General features: G+C 33.6%; 1 protein-coding gene across 6 annotated transcripts in view; it reads left to right on the top strand.

The window, feature by feature from the left end:
• Nucleotides 1–18,002, top strand: part of LOC123691260 (mucin-4) — a 79,448-nt gene that overhangs the window by 48,281 nt on the left and 13,165 nt on the right. For all 6 annotated transcript variants that reach the window (XM_045635572.1, XM_045635564.1, XM_045635599.1 and 3 more), the window contains exons 2-3: nucleotides 17,161–17,365; nucleotides 17,580–17,793. In XM_045635572.1, coding sequence (XP_045491528.1) covers nucleotides 17,161–17,365; nucleotides 17,580–17,793 — 419 coding nt within the window. The remainder of the gene's footprint in view (nucleotides 1–17,160; nucleotides 17,366–17,579; nucleotides 17,794–18,002) is intronic.

Here is an 18,002-nt window from a genome sequence, read left to right on the forward strand (position 1 = left end):
CGAAACGTGCTCCGCCATGCTTATCAGATCGACTTGCATCTCACTTTCTACAATAAAACGCATAATGCTATTAGATGTGATTAAGAATCAATAATGAGAGCACACATTACATAATCGAACTGCAAAACAAATTGGACTTAATCACGACCGCACAAGGTGCACAATACATCAATGAACTGTAACAGTTGCGTCGTATTACATAAGGCAGGATTAACACGCAAATTATGCCCAGCGTGCACGCTAGATCTGTCCGTCCTTCCGTTCGTCAGCTTTCGCTGTACGTGAGCGAAATTATAACTTGCCACCTATATCGAATGTTTCGCAATTGTGTACTCTATTTCCCTTGAGATAGAGTACATTGTTACGTCGCGGATTGCCCAATTATGACGGTCATATTATGAGATTATAATTTTAAGTGGAGCAGTGTGCGCATTCTTGTAATTTTGTTTAAAGAGGACCAGTTTTTCATCCAAAAAAGTTGTAGTTAAGGTCGAAGGTCCAGTAAGCGTACTTTGAATATTGTTACATAAGACCAAAATATAAATTGAAAACTTTTATGTTATTATACAAATCCAAACAATTATTAAACATTACACGTTATGAATAGAAACGTTCAATCATAAACAAACACTTATCCAATAAACTAACACAAGCATTAATAAATAATATTGATTGAACAATTTCCGTCAATATTACCATGAATATGCTAATGTGTTACATAAGAACTGTAACAGTGAAATGTTTCCCACCAGGCATTAGCCGCTAACCGCAGATCTGTTAGAATTGTATCTATTTGTGTAATAGAGTAGTATTTCTTAACTTAAGTAAGTCAAGTAACTAGGTACCTACTTTTAATAAATACAAGTTTATATCCATTTGCATACTTTTATCTTTCAACTATAATATAGAGCTTTGACTTCGATACATAGTTGGCATATAGTGACCATATTTCAACTAGCTGTGACCCGCGGTTTTATCCGCAGTGCTCCGCTCCTGTTGGTCTTACCGTAAAGATATATAGCCTAGCCTTCCTCGATAAATGGGCTTTCTAACACCTAAAGAATTTTTCAAATAGGACTAGTAGATAGAGTAGTTAGATAGTAGTTCCTGAGATTAGCGCGTTCAAATAAACAAACCAACTCTTCAGCTTTATAATATTGGTAAAGAAATCTTTGTGTTTATCACTCATACCATCCAATATTTTCTACATTACTTACCTACCATACTTCCTACTATAAATTTCTACATCCAATTCCACTTTTAAGCGTAAATATCTCGAAACAATAAACGTCTAGCCAAACGATTAATCCACATTTACCTTATGTATCGTACTCACGAGTGGATTGTGAAGCCAGACATTGCGAAACTCAGCCTAGTTAGAGCTAGGTGCTATCGACTGAACCCATAAATATGGAGTTACCATACAGGTGTAGTTACGAGGAATTGAAAGTATTTTCGCTATAGAATAGCCTTTGTTGGGTATAAGTATAATTTATGTGAGTTTATTTGTAGCCTTATTTTTCAGCTTATGTTGTTTAAAGTATAATGAAGCTTTTTATATTACTTGTCTTTTTAAAGTTCTGAAATTGAATACTTTATTGGAATGGTACTTAATATGATTTCAACTGAAGTTTTACAGTGTTTGTGTAGCTTGTATATGTATTTTAACATACGTAAAAAAATTGCGTAGCGATAACACCTAGCCTTGTACAGAATAACACAAACATTTATACTAAGACCAACATTCAGATTATTGTCTCCTCACCTTTTTCTTATTGCGTAAAAGGCATTCGAGATTCGATATATTTTCCTCTTACTTTAGAGTTGTTAAGAGCGCGTGTCAGAGAACACGTTAGGCTGTTATCACTAGATCGCTAGCCAGCTTACATGTTGGCTTTAATGGCATCTAATACTAACCTGACTTTATTTCTCTCGTTTAGACCTTTTATGCGAACGTATTACCTTATAGGCAGTAAATACGACTGTAGAGCCAGATAGTGCGGATTCTTTACGTGCCTTAACATGACAAATAGTGTTTATTTTTGTTTGAAGATTGTTAAACCCTTATAGTACAACTTAAGTCTGAGGAAAAACTAAAGTTCAATACAAGAGTTTAACTATTAAAAATACTCAAGTGTTTCAAACATTTGACTCAAATATACAATCCAATTATATTTTGTGTCGTGCATATTATGTGTTAAAAGATCCTTAAGCACATTTAAATTATTTAATAAAGGATTAAGGATACATTAAGGCAAATTACAACACTATGACGTCACGTTACAATCATTGTACAATGTAATGTATTATGCAACAAACTTAGTAGTTAAACTAATAAGTAATAATAGCTGTTTGCCGAAATGTTTCGTAAATTGATATTTATTAGGTAATTTACAAAATTTGCACAACAGTAGGCATTAATCATATAGTATACTTATTGTATATTTAAAGTATTATGCCTGTGTATATCAAGGTTGATAGAAAATAAGATAATTTCTGATCAAGTTTTATAATTTAAAGGCTGTGAGTATTTTTCAAGACTACAGTTTAAAATTATCTATAACTAGCTTTCCACCCGCGGCATCGCCCGCGCAGTCAAAGAAAAACCCGCATTGTTCCCGTTCCCGTGGGATTTCCGGGATAAAACCTATCCCATGTCCTTTCTCGGGTATCAAAATATCTCTATACCAAATTCCATGCAAATTGGTTCAGAGGTTAAGGCGTGATTGAGTAACAGACAGACAGACAGAGTTACTTTCGCATTTATAATATTAGTATGGATTTATATTATAATCGCCATTGCCGGATAATAATATTCAATGCAATATATTATATGGATAGAATGTTGAGTCTAGAAATAAATATTATTTGCACTATTTTATTTTGTAGAAATTAGCACACTAACACGCATTTAAATTCGTTTGTAAACATTGTGCAATATACTGCGATTACAATAATTAGGCTTAAATGAAGCAGTACCATGTGATTTGCATTACGTAGTTGCACATAACAGTGTAGTTACGGTATATCGGAACTGGGAAGGATAGGTCTAGTATTTCGCGCTTTGCTAGTTTCTATTACTTAAGAACTGCCATGATAGTTAAATCCGTTTTTGGAACGTAAAACTTTGGAAGTATATAATAGAAAAACAATACCATATCCATTGCAATATGAGAAAGTTTAGTAATTGCTAGTTGAAAATGTTTAAAGTAGCTAAAAATAATTTTTCTACTGAGTATTGCTTAAAAAATTGTGTAAAGTTGGTAAAGAATAGATTGTCTTTAAAATAAGTTTACGTTGACGGATTGTGAGGTAAACTTTTTCCAGTATCTAGATCGATTGAATCTCGATACTGAAAGTATATTTTTTACTTATAAAAACTATTTATTTCAAGTGTTGTAACCTTTTATCACAAAGTTTTGATCATATATCAAGATTATCTGAGGAATTTGAACCCCCATGATTCAGCAGTCAGCACTTACCGATACATTAATCACTACTCATTCCTTAAAAATAATTGCACCAAGCCCAGACAGCATTTACGAAACTGCGAATCTTAAATAATTTCGGACCATCTGTCCCCAAGAATGTGTTATGTCGAAATATTTCACGCATGATACATAAATGTTCTATAACAATTCGCCGCGGATCTGGCTGTCTCGGTTGCTTTGTAAAATCGTGAACAAACCATTCGAAAGGTGGTTTAAATGTATTAAGTTTGTCTATCACGCCGTGTCCTACATTTATAACGAGTGTGTAATTAAATATAATTGTTTTTGTTGCAGGTAAGGTTTGCTATCATGGCCGATAGAATAAGAAAATCACTGGGTCCCTCTGAAGGGCGTATCTGTAAGCTTGTTTGTAGGTAAGGCACCAGAAGAAGAGGTATGATTTAAGAGTAAACTATATACTTATATAGCATATTTTTAATAGTGTTTTTTCTTGTTAAGGAATAAAACGTACTGGAAGAAACTCGTTTCCACGACACAGGGAATCCTAGTGTGGGACCAAGAGTCCTATACATCATATTTTGGAAAATAGAATTATATATTGTTTATTATTATTTTATGTAGTAGTAGCTTATGTATTTTAAGTCTCGAAACCTATAGTACTTGGTATATTATGTGCTTTTGTATGTAGTAAAAACAGCTTCATGGATTGGAAATCTTTTGAATTTTTCCATCTCTGACGCACGCTCTACATATGAAGTTCATTTAAATGAATACTGGTATGTCAATATACAACATTTTATTTAAATTAACAGATATTGATTTATACAGAAGCTACTGCATAATGCGTTTAATTGAATACAAAATAATATAATCGAGATATAATTGTTTTAAATTATTTGCTGACTTGCTGTAATAATAGTTCGTCGTTCAATAAAATAAATATGATTAATGTTCATTGCCTCCATTAGGAACAATATAATGATCAGTAATATGTCTTTTTTCGTTTATACAAGTAGTCATTATTGTTTTATGCGATAATATAAGTTAGACATTGTTTAATCGTCCACTAATTACTAGCATTTAAACCAAAATTATTATATTAAATTGAAGTATTTATCTTTTATTAATTTCCAATATTAAGTTATTCTAGGTCAGGCTAAACACGAAAAAAAATTAATATATGCGCCAATTTATGCGCCTACGACACTTGATCTCACCGTCAGTTCCCGTGTGAATTAATATGATAGTGATTTCAATTACATAATATTATATTGCCTCACTGTTGTAGTATGAGTTTGTCGTAGAATAAATAAGTTTGTTTTCCCACTTGGCTACTCACATACCTGAAGCAGGGGCAATATTGGAACAATCTAGGTTGCACGGCGGTCGAAGCAATTTCACCAGGTTCTATAAATTGCCCCTGCTTGCCTATACACATCACAATTAGAGAACCAATAAGGGTGCAAGTCCAATATTGCCCCTGCTGCAGGCAGGTGAGTAGCCGGTTTTAGTTGGTTTGTTTTGCCATTGGGTTATGTCAAATCAGTCCCAAGGCTATCCATGATTTATTGTGTCTGTAATGTTGGTGAATGCTAGAGAATTATCTTATTTTCGAGTTAATGACGGTTTATTTGCGTTTGTTTTAGCGCATTAATGTTCGTTTAGGCGTTGCATTGTTTACAATGATGATTACCGTTTAATGTATTTGTTTGTTGATGGAGGTTTGCGGGATTGTACACAGTTTTAGTAGTTATTTTTTACCTATAGCCTTAAATATTGTGAATATATATTTGAACTGAGTTGTAACATAGAAAAACCAGGTCCAAATTTCAATTTATGGTAGAGTAGAGTAGTAGTAGTAAACGAAACGAAGTCGAATTAAAAAATTGTTTTCATTTGATGTCTTTATAACGTTAAAGTTTTTTTTTGATTCACGAATGTAAAGTGTAGGTAGTACTTACATAGCTCTAAGTCATAGCCAATCTCACTATAGGCACTCCCGTCCGATTAGGGCCCTTCTGGCCTCCTCCACTCAAGCGACAGCTCAAGCCGAGGTTCGTGGTCCCCGTCAAGGGGGGACGCCCTTGTGCATGTCGCTACCAGGGTGAACCTTCAGTTCACCCCCGCGTCCGCGTTAAAATGTAGAAGCCCTTCTGTCTAACATTGAGAAACACCATACAAAAAAAAAAAAAAAAAAACTATAGGCACTAAAATATAGCTTAAAAGTGAATAGTAGATGAAGCCCTATTCAATCAATGTTTGAAGTGACTGCTTTGGTTATGTCTCCCTCAGTGAAACAATTTGACCTACAATTGACAGAACATATAGAATTAATCAATATAATATCTTTACAAGTAGAGGCAAAGTGCGGGTTAGGGTCAAAAGTCAGCAGTGAACTTTTAAACTAACAACAAACGAGTAGGTTTTCCTTGCAAAATAAGAAATCTTAATTGCCGTTTAGCTATTTAAAGTACTACATCATGTTGTTATATAATTTCTTATTGTGAAAATCTATTTGATTTGTTATAAGAAAGAAGATATCGTTTAGTATTGATTGACGTCGACATTTAGATAAATAGGATTCTAGGTAAGGTCAAATATGTAGATATGGTGGCATATTAAATAATATTTTAAATGGTATCTGTTAGCTAATTAATGTTATTGTCAATTTAATGATAGAAGATAATACTGTATATTGTTTAAATTCGCGATTTCTTTTGTTTCGATACTTTTATTATATATAGAGCCTATCGTTTTAATTTTGTCTTGTTCTTGTTATGAAGAATATGTGATTTTGTGCAACTTTCTAATTCTTTCAGATTACTTTCGTGTATTTCTAATAATGTTTACTTTATTTTTCATTTTTGAATAAAATTACTTTTAATCCCGTACGGTTCATGAAGTAATACGATTTATCATTTAGGTTAACATACTTGTAATAATATCTAAACAGGCATTATCGTCAAAGTACACACTTTTTTAGTTTAAGGCCATAAACTTAATGTCACTTAGAGGTTAACTTGATGAGCAATGATGAGATTAATCGGTCAATAAGTCGTAGGTCAAGTTAACTTATGTAATAATTGCACAACTTTACATAAAATTGTTAGAAGCATGTGTCTAAGTACTTAGCACATGTTAATAATATCTCATAACTTTTACTACATCTGTTTAAGATAAAATAATAAGATTTTATGAAGATAGACCTTTTTTCTAAGCAGGGAAGTATCTTTAAGTAGGTAACTTTATTTTAATTGTATCCTACAAAAATGGGGCTACAAATTAAAAACCTCAGTTTTCTGAACGTCTGTTGTAAATAATAATTCATTTATTCACTGTAACATCAATGGTCCACTTGTTAGTAACAATATTCTTATACCTATGTTAGTAACAATACATAATTTTATTCTAGTCAATATAATAGTGCTTAATTTAATTTTGAATTATATTAATTTTCAGTTGATAAAAAATTCATTAACAATTACCATTAAACAAGAACATAAAAATTAAAAACACAATACTACTTATGATTTATTATTAGAACTTTACGGAAGTGCTCCAAAATAGGCGAATCCACCTTATCGCACAACACTTTCAGGATGCTATTGCTGCTGCCGCGAAATCTTTTCAGCAAAGAAGCAGTCTTTTTTCTTATTAGCGCGGGAAAGCTGTCAGTTTGCGCTTGAGCGAACATACTCGAAGCTGAGCAATATCGCGGCAGACGCAACAGCATCCTAAATCCATTGTTATACTGTACTCTAATAGCCCTAAGAGCTTTATCTGTATAGTTGCACCACAGACTGCCCGTGTAGAGAGTTTGGCAATACGCCTTAAATAAAGATATTTTAGCCTCCTCACTACAGCGAGCAAATCTGTGAGCAAGCATGTTACAGCGCGCCGCCAGCGCTCTACGTTCTCGCTCAATGTCTAACCGATCTTGTTGGTCCTCAGTAACATAGTGCCCGAGATATTTAAATTGCGACACCCTTTTTAGTATTTTCCCATTTAGGGTAATTACGGGGTCGTATTTGACGCATTTACGAGGAGCTTTAAATATGAGGTATTCACATTTAGCCACATTGTATATGAGTCCATGCCTAGCCGCATATTTCTCGCAACAGTGCAGCAGCTCCCGTATAGAACCAGCAGAAGGACCCAGTAACACCATGTCGTCGGCATAGCTGATATTATTTACACTAACACCATCTACCCAACAACCCACTGGTTTACTGCTTAGCTCCGCAATCAGCTCATTCACATACAAATTGAAGAGCTTTGGGGAGGTCAGTCCACCCTGTCTAACACCACACTGCAGCTTATACGGCTCAGATAGCTTGTTCCCCCATTTGACGTTGTTCACTTGGCTCTCATACCAGAACTGCATAGTAAGAAGAAGCTCACGTTGCACGCCCGCTTTCTCCATCTTCTCCCATAAGAGGTCATAAGAAACTAAATCAAAAGCTTTAGAAAGATCGAGAAAGCAAGCGTACACCGGAGTATTTTTCGACGTGTAATATTTTACGGTCTGCTTTAGGCTTAAAATAGCTGTTTCTGTAGACAGCCCTGGCTGAAAACCAAATTGTGCGTCATTAAATTTTAGTGTTTTGCTGAGCTCATCATTAAGCAAACTATCCAAGATTTTCGCTATAATGGTAGCGAGCGAGATAGGTCTATAGTTGGTGTGGTCGGAGATATCACCCGTTTTATTTTTAATAATAGGAACCACTATAGTTTTCGTCATATCTCTAGGTAAGTACGCATGGCTCACACAAAGGGAGTAAAACATGGACAAAACTCTAGGTAAATGCACACCAGCATATCTCAGATGTTCGACGCTGAGACTATCGTGACCTGGCGATTTGCCCCCTGACATCCTTTTTATAGCTTCTGTAACCTGTTTTGAAGTGAAATGCAATAAGTCTGTATCACTTCCGGTCTTAGGTTCGAACCTCTGAGACGCCGGGCCCAACGGAGATGATACACTAAAGTGGCTTCTAAACATATCGGCTATTTCTTTTTCATCGTTACAGCCCGCAACGCACACTGGTAAACTCGGTCGTATATTCAGTTTGTTCGAATCTTTCCAAAATTTTGAGAAATTCTTGGCTGCTCTATGAGAGGCTATCATGTCCATCTTTATTGTGTCCTGATGCTTTTGACACCATCTCAGACGACTCCTGAATATCTTTTGGCTGAGACACATATCCTCATAAATTCTGCCTGCTTTCGGCTTATTATGCGACAGCCAAGTATAATACTTCAACCGAGCATCACAGTGCGCGCTACGAACGTGCTTATTCCAACCAACTATATGACCCTTAGAGTTTTTATTAGCCATATGAGTGGCAGCTGCAGCATGGGAAAGAACTTTAATAATTTTGATATACATATCGTCGAGTATACGTTTATGAGCAGAATTTGTACACATTTTTCCACTACAAGATACAAGTGATTCTGGAAACGAAATGTTTCTAAGCTGACTATGACATATCTCATGATATTCATCTATTTGCCTAGTGCATCTATTACCCCATTGGGTAGTATTGTGACCGACATATACATCCGGTACTATTTTTGGGACAACTAAATTAAGATCACACCTGACAATGAGAGGTAAATGATCAGACCAGAAGACATCACGAGTTACGTTAACATCAAGTACTGTTTTCCAAGCCGATTGTGATACAATACAATGGTCCAACCATCTCAAACTGCCATTAATATCACTTTTATAGGTGAAAATGTTTGAATTTAAACCCAGTTTTTGTACATCAGCACAAACCCAGGATTCATCCGAACAAAAATCAACAAGTTCGTTCCAGAAGGGTTGATTAGGATGAGAATTAAAATCACCTAACATATAAATGTTTTCAACGTTATTACTAATAAGGTTATTACTTTTATTGTTAAGGTTATTACTAACAACGTTAATACTAATAAGTAAAAGGTGCAGTAATATTTTTTTAATTATTTAAATATAGGCTGGTTACCACGCTAGTAGAGTCAATTTATGCTAACGTGTATTCCATACAATATAATAGAGCCTACAATGACTCAATTAGCAAATCAAATCTATGTTTTTACATAATCTTGTTATGACTGATATCGTTCATATTGTATCATATTGTCCAGAACAACTGAAAAGTTGGAAACATACAATATACTTACAACTGCTACGAATTTTTTATTGTATATAATTTTTTATTTTTTATTTTTTATGGGATAAATATCCCATTAAAATTATAGATCCATTCAGATCTATATTATTTTTTCGAAGGTTTAATTTAAAACAAATTTCCTTTAGTGTAATATCAGGAAAACAGCCCCCCTAGCCAGTGGCTTTCTGTTAGCGTAGCGTTCAATAGAATAGACTACGAATGTATGAGATTGACGTAAGCTGTAGATAAGCGTAGCGTTCAATAGAATAGACTACGAATGTATGAGATTGACGTAAGCTGTAGACAAACGTATCTACAGCTTACGTCAATCTCATACATTCGTAGTCTATTCTATTGAACGCTACGCTAACAGAAAGCCACTTGGCTAGGGGGGCAGGTAGGTAAGTATGGTTAGTCAGTAAATACTGCAATAGTTTTGAAGGAAAACGGGTTAAGATTTGCACTGCTAATACAAACATCTAGTTTTACGTCAACAAAACAAGACTTGGCGCTTAGTATTTGCAAATGCAGTAAGAAATGTAGGTAACCGAAGTAAACCTATTACTTATAGAATATACCAATTACGTATAGTGCAAGAGTATAATCTGGTCCGATTTATATAATTTGAAAGCGATCCATTTCACTGCAAATTCGTTTCTAGTCACGATTAAGTCGCTCGTGACAGCTAACAACTAGTTGTATTCTAATTAGAACAGATAAGTGCAAATTATCTCCGTGTCTTACGTATTTGATGTAATACAGCGTAATAGTACCTGATAGTGTTTAAGCCAGGGTAGGGTGAGGCAATGGCTGTAAAATAGCGCTCCATTCTGATGGATGGATTTATTATTTACCTGAGAAACTATAGTAGGTAGTGCGTAATGAAAATAATGTAGATTTCATAGATGGCGCAAGGGAGGAGCTTTAGCTCCAGTGCAGACTTATAAGCCTACATGAATTTATACATAGAGCACAATATTTTATAAAATATGTTGTATTGATCCATAGTTTAATTCGATAGGAATCACAGTAGGCTAAATAAGTGGGACGAGGAAAAGTGCATTTCAATTATTGCAAACGTTAAAAATAGAAATATCAACCTGACGCAAAAATATCTCTCTGTTGAAACTCAACTTCCGTCTCTAAAATATAGGTCAATCTAGCCGGAACAATTACATAATTTGACAAGCGTTTTGTTTATTTGTCACTGAAGTGGACCGATTGTTTGGGCATTGCGTTAGTCACGATTCCGAATGGTTTCACCGGCAGGAGTCAGGTTGGCCACTGCGCCTGCGCCCACTTGTCAATGGCGTAATAGTGTGGCATTTTGTGTTGCAAGTTGGAGTTAAAGCTTTGTAAAGGATAAACAATGATAGCATGAACGTGTAGAATGTAGATTATGTAGTTATTCAATGAATTTGTAGAGTCGATTGCTTTACTGTTTTTAGGACAAATATTTGAAGCTGATAATAAGCAGTGGTAATGCGTGCACACTATTATGTAGGAACTTTTATGCTTAATAAATGAATAATAATAATATTTAATCAGAGTCTTTTCGAACATTTCGAAGGAGCTTTTCATGGTACATACTTTTAACTTACAGAAGAACACTTCTGAGAACACTTCTACATAACAATGTATGATTGCATAATAATTCCATGAATTGCTTTATGAATTTGTCGTTTACCTTAATAGCGATTAAAATAATTTAAATAAATGTATTATAAAAATGATCAAGATTAAAATATATACCCACTTTACCGGAATTTCTTCGTTCATAAACTTCAATGGATAGTGTAATTGCAGTACATAAGATAATCGTACATGGAAGTAAAATGTCAAGGATTTCGAGTTTCAACTGATCTATATAATAACGAGCTAATATATAATAAATTTAACTACCCAGGATACTATTTACCATATAATCTTACCTCGGGAAGTACTTAGCATTTAAAAATGAAATAAAAAATAAAGTACTACCTGTTAAAAGTAATTATTGTGATGTAAATGAGCTTGTGTGGTTTTTCTATCAAGGTTAATCTTAATATTAATGTTAATATGTTAAACATCGCTGTTATTGAATGGTTCAAATTATGATTTTTCCAAGGTTCCAAATTTGAATTCAATTATAAAAAGGGATTTAATATACATTCTTACTACTTAATATGGTACATTATAAAATAAAATAAATAAATATTATAGGACATACCTATAATCTGCAATGCATACGTCATTAGGTAAGATAGGTAATGATTTTAAAGTTTTCTTGGCTTTTAAAAGGATTTTAAATGACTATGTATTAAGGTCATTTTTTCTCCACGCTACAGCGAAAATGACGTTCGGTGCTCTATGGCTTTTTCCTTGCAGTATTAGAAAACATTATCAATTAACTAACTTCTAAAACCTAATCCTTATTCAGCAGACACGGAACAACTCAATTTCGCAAATGTTTATTGTATACATGATAGATGTTTATATAATAATAACATCGGTATTTCTCATTTTCTACGAAATTGCCAATTATATTTTCCGGTATTTATTAAGGAATACGGAAAGGGGAACGGATATTTGGAAATATACCTATTACCTATACCTACTAATTAGTTAGTCGCAAATTAATGCAAACAACTTCATACAAGTCGATACACTTCATTGGTTCAATAACCTATTTTATATTAAGCAAATCACATTGAAATCCTACTAATTAATGCAAGTTTCACATATTTCTACCAGCTTTACCGTACCTTGATAAGTAAAATTCTTGACGACTCTCGCAAACGAGCTGATTTATAGATAAGATCAATAGAATGTATTTTTTTTAATCAACAAAAGCGCATCAAATATTACGAACTGAATGATAGAAAATGGTCTAAAGGTCTGGTAATACGGAATAGGTATTCTAATTTGACCACTTGGGCATTTTACGTGGACATGTTCACTTTTTCTGTAAAAATATCAGAATACGTACGTATTCTGTTATTTTTCTGTAAAAATATCAGAATACGTACGTATTCTGTTATTTTCTCTCTATCTACTCAGTTTTTATCATCAATCATTTTATAAAAGCTTCAGCAAATGCCCTTCGCTATGTTGTAATAATTATCATTGCAAATAGGGAACATAAATGTCATCAAGTCTAATACATTACGTCACTTGATCTTAAGGTGGGAAAGATCATTTTCATCACTGCCTTATTCTTGACACGTGTGATACTAAATGTTATGTGCCAAGAGGCTAATTATGGATGTAGTGACTATTAGACGAAAGATTGGAGCAATTTTGTACAATTTAGAGCGTAATTTGACAAAATGTTGGAACGAACGATGTGTGGCAAAATTTTAATGCTATACTATAATATCACGACAATATTATGAATGAGAGCTCATACTTCTACATATTATATACGTATCAAAGTAATCATGACTGGCTTTTGACACAACATAATTTGGACTTTTGACAACACAAAAAAGTCGTGGTATGAAATAGAACACTAGTTTCCTCCTTCCAACTAGAAAGTCACCAAAAAATATTCTATGGACACAAGATGAACAACCCTCCTCCAATTTATTATTAAATCTATATTTATTTAAAGGTGATTTGGTTCTAGAACATTCACGAACGTTCGATTCAGAAATGCACCCGCGAATGTTATTAATAATTAATTGGAGCAGAAATCAAGGCTATTTTTGACGTAGGTATCATTATAGGTATTGTAAACTGCAAATAGGCATTGCTTTCAATGATACAGGTGTAAGATAGGTTTTAGTTAAAGGTCAGCGAGACACGCCTAGTCTGCACGTTTTGATTGTTGTTATAATGATCTTGGGCAATATTTGACAATATAATGCAAAAGGTGTACTTAAATTTAATGCTTGTGTATTAGTATAATGTATAATGAACTAAAGAATGGTATTCGCACGGAATATTGAGCAAATGTGTAACGTTTCCTAGAAATTAATACTCATTTTAATATGATTTTTAATTAATATTCATCCTGCCTTGAGAATAATTCGATCAGAATTCAGGTTTCCCTTAGTGGAGTATGGAGAAGATACTTTTATATATTTCACTGATAATTTTCTCAACAGCCTTCTAGGTTCAGCAAAGAGTTAGTCCCCAACGAAATCAACCCGAAGTCAACGGTCAACTCATGCTTTTTAACCACTGTACGAAGGAGGCCGTCACCTTTAAAATATATTTGCCTATGAAAAATGTATTTGTTAATAAATAAGGCGTTATATAGCAATGCGTGTTGCACGTTAGCCTGTGTAAAATATAAATCATAATGTAATAGTGGCTGTCATCGCCTACTCCGCACTGTGTATCCTAAAGGCTACCTCGCCTACACTACTACGCTTTTAACGACCTATAAATTACTGTTATTTGCTATTAGAATGGACGCAAATAATGTATTGGTTATGTCTTCATACAAGTCTTTTAGTAATTTTCAATTCAAAATAGTATTGCTATTAATTTGAAGAAATTTGATTTAAGGATATGAACGCTCAATTGTGAAAAGAAAAAAATACATAATTTTTATACGGTTGTCAAATAAGAAAAGACGGCTGAATCTATTGTAGTCGTTACCTACACTTTGTGTTCTTGAGGTGTAAAAGCCAATTTCTAGTTAATTCATTCATAATACACATAAGGTCGAAATAATTATATAATAGAATACATTGAAACATATAGAGTATCTATAGTATAGCTGCACCAGTAATAAATTGATTAAACTAATGAGCATTCGACCGGAATTTATATTGTTTACAATTTCGAATGCCTCTTCATCCATAAAACTTAAAAGGTTCCAATAAGGTTCGTTTTAATTCCAATTAAAAAGTAACAACCCATCAATTCCAATGTTTAGGACTTCTCGATAATTGTAGGCGTATTAATGTAAAAGTAAAGTGTAAAACTAAAGCATTTGCTTTCGAGATCTAAAGGAATGTAAATTACGAGCAATACCGGCCAAATCACTTTTTGCTGCCCACAACAAAATAGTTAAACCTTTTTTGCTACAAATAGAATAAGACTTAAACAGACTTACGCAAAGAAAATAAAGTCAATGCTCTTATGAGTTGTTATATGCTAATTTAGCAACATATATTTGATATTAAAAAATAAAAAATCCTTCAACAAAACGTAGAAATTATAATAATACCTTTTAGAATAATTATAAGCTGATTATTGGAATGAAATTTCATATGATATAATTTGTAAAATCATGTTTTAATGTAACTCTCTAAAAGATGAAGTCTCTATGCATTTTATTTTCTTACAAAACCGATCCATTATTTTCAATGAAGGCCTCAAAAATGCCTGAGGATATTGCGTCATAATGTAACCAAATAACCCTCCATTTTCCATACAATCATTATGGGCATGTTCTAGTTATGAAGAGAACTTTGAATACTTACGCCCTAAGTCACGTTCATCGAATTAGTTGATTGATTTCGATATTGACGTTGCAACAGCTCTATCGATTTCTTTGTTCGATAATTGGTGTTACAGCGCGCTTGTTAGTATGCAAATACGTGTGTTTATGTTTAGTAACCTCTTTTTTGTTACACTGTCTTAATACGAGGTATCCTCGTACTTCGCTATGGTTTTTATGATAAAAACTTCTAGGCATTTAGAAAATGTGCGACATGTATGTTACCAATAATGACACTTTTAAACACTATTAAATAATAAGAGACGCTAATTTTTGTGAAGTATGATTGAATTAATATATAATGACTTCTTTTAAGAATTAAGAAAGCAATGCTCTTAAAAAAGGTAGAGCAATTCAGTTGCAGTGCTGATTTTTAGTCTATACTTTTATTATTATCAATATCTTTTAAACGTTTCAACAATAATTAAAATAAATCATATTTTTTTTTGAATCAGCATATTGTCACGACTATTGCGAATTAATCTCGATTTTTATACGACTATGTATCTACAATTTTGAGCTTGGTTATAAATATAATGCATTATGCAAGTATGTATTGAATGTGGTATTTAATCAAGTTTTTGCAACCGTCATCTTAAACTTTTATAAAATGTCACATTACCTTAAATGCCTTAAGTAATTTCCTGCGTAAGAAGCATTAATTATTCATAATATCAAAATGCTAATTTGATTTGTGCTAATTTACAGATATAATATACCGCGTCCGCGTTAAAATGTAGAAGCCCTTCTGGCTAACATTGAGAAACACCTTACACAAAAAAAAAGATATAATATACATTTATTTTTTATAAGAAACATAATCAAAAATATAAAGCCCCCACCTGAAAACAAACGTATAGTTCAAGGAAGTGTAAATATTATTTAAGTACATACGATTCAATAAAAGAAACGTAAATAAAAATAATGTATAAGAAATTATTTTAACCACATTTTACTTTACTACTTAATTACAATAAATCGTGGAAAATATTGATTCTTTTTTATTTTAATAACTGTTTTAGTGTGTCGGAATCGGTACAGATCTGAATTAAGTCAAAATACAACTAAATTAATGATTTTGAATTGATAATTTTGCACAAAACACTTACACAATAATTCAAAGTCATTTTATTACAAATTATTTTCTCATACAAGCGACAAACTAAAGCTGTATAAAGGACGTTTACACGTAATTTCCCGCGTGAAATGTATAATACGTGAGATGTGACGTCGTTCCAAATCCCACCGTCGTGATTGCGACAACGTGACACTTCCCAAACGTGATAACTAATGCACATCCCTCATTTGATGTGAGATAAACTCTAATTGCGAATGTCGCTTTCCCTTATGCTGTAAAATGTGTCTTCAATTGTGTTGTATCTGGATTTAAGGAGTTCTCTTTAATATCAGTTAACTAGTTGTGCGGTTAAATTAGTCACACTGCTCAGCTCCAATTTTTCTTATCGTGATGATATATTATAGCCTGTAGCCGCCCTCGATAAATGGGTTATCCAACACGGAAATTTTGAAATCGGTTCCCTCGTTCCTGACGTTTTAGCGTTGAAACAAACTAATACGTCAGCTTTGTACTATTCGTATAGAGTGACTATCTAACCATCTCCGTTAAGATTTGACCGAAGAAATAGTCATGTACTAAGAGATATTAGGATATGTAAATCTGTATCTTATCTGTAAGGATTATTTATTTAAAATAGAGAGCTAAATAACGCAATAGCTGCAAGGCCGGAAAATGCAATAGTAGAGCATTATCAAGATCTAATTAGATTAGGGAAGACTTTTAATTACACGCTTACAACATTTTGTCGGATTATCATGAAGTGTGCAACTGTTGAAAAATTACTCAATTTTCTATTTAGTACTTAAATTTTAAGCAATTTATCTGTAGCATAGGTTAACCAAAAGTGGGTTAACTTTAATGTTTTAAGACCGCTTTTCCTCCTTGATTTAGGTCGATATGTGTAATTAGTGCTAGATTCAGTCATAAATTAATGTTGCAACTTGCAACTTTTTCCTTCCTTATACCTTTCTACTGTACCTACATGTCTAAAATTAACAAAATTTGCCAGTGTTCTGAAACAATTTTATTAATTTTCAGAATGTTTTGGGGCACACGACCGTTCCCGGCAGCGCTCTGGCCCGATCAGGAGCGTTCCGGTCGCGGCAAGCATCAAAAGGGAGGTAGACTTCGATTGCCCCGAGGAGTTCGGCTACTACCCTCACCCTACCGACTGTACCCTGTACTATGTGTGCGTGTTTGGTGGCGCGCTGCTTGAATCTTGCACTGGTGGTCTGATGTACAGGTGAGGATTTTGAATTTACTTTGCATCAGCTAACATAATAACGGACAACGTTAATAAACATTCATTTCAATTTTTAATAATATGTACAGGTACAAGGGTATAAACCGTTCTTTTTTTTTCTTAGGGTACCATTACCCAGTAACCATTTCTATTTGACAGTAGCATAATTTTCAAAGAAATATTTATTTTTAATTTGTGCTTCAATTACTTCCAGCCACGAACTCCAAACATGTGATTGGCCGCGCAACGTCGGTTGCGACGCCACTGGCGCCGTGGTAGCCGAAGACTTGGAGCGACTGAACGAGAGAGAGCCACCCCCGCCTCCCCCGCCCCGCCGCAATCCCCCACCGCCGCCGCGAGTTCAGCCCAACCCTATTGTCACTTCACGAGGCCAGCCTAAGTACAGCCGACGAGAAGAATACGAAAAAGTGAGATTACTAATTCATAGTGAGAAATATCTACTAATTCATTTTCCAATAAAACAACACTTTATGAACGATTATTATATTCGATATTAACTATTTATGTCCTGCTTTATGCTCACCATTTTAGGATTATCATAACTTTCAACTAACATAATAATCATATCATAACAGATATAATTAAATTTAATTTGAAACTTTAACTAACAATTTAA

Source organism: Colias croceus, chromosome 1 (genome assembly GCF_905220415.1).
Source record: "Colias croceus chromosome 1, ilColCroc2.1".
Classification (NCBI taxonomy): Eukaryota; Metazoa; Arthropoda; class Insecta; order Lepidoptera; family Pieridae; genus Colias; species Colias croceus.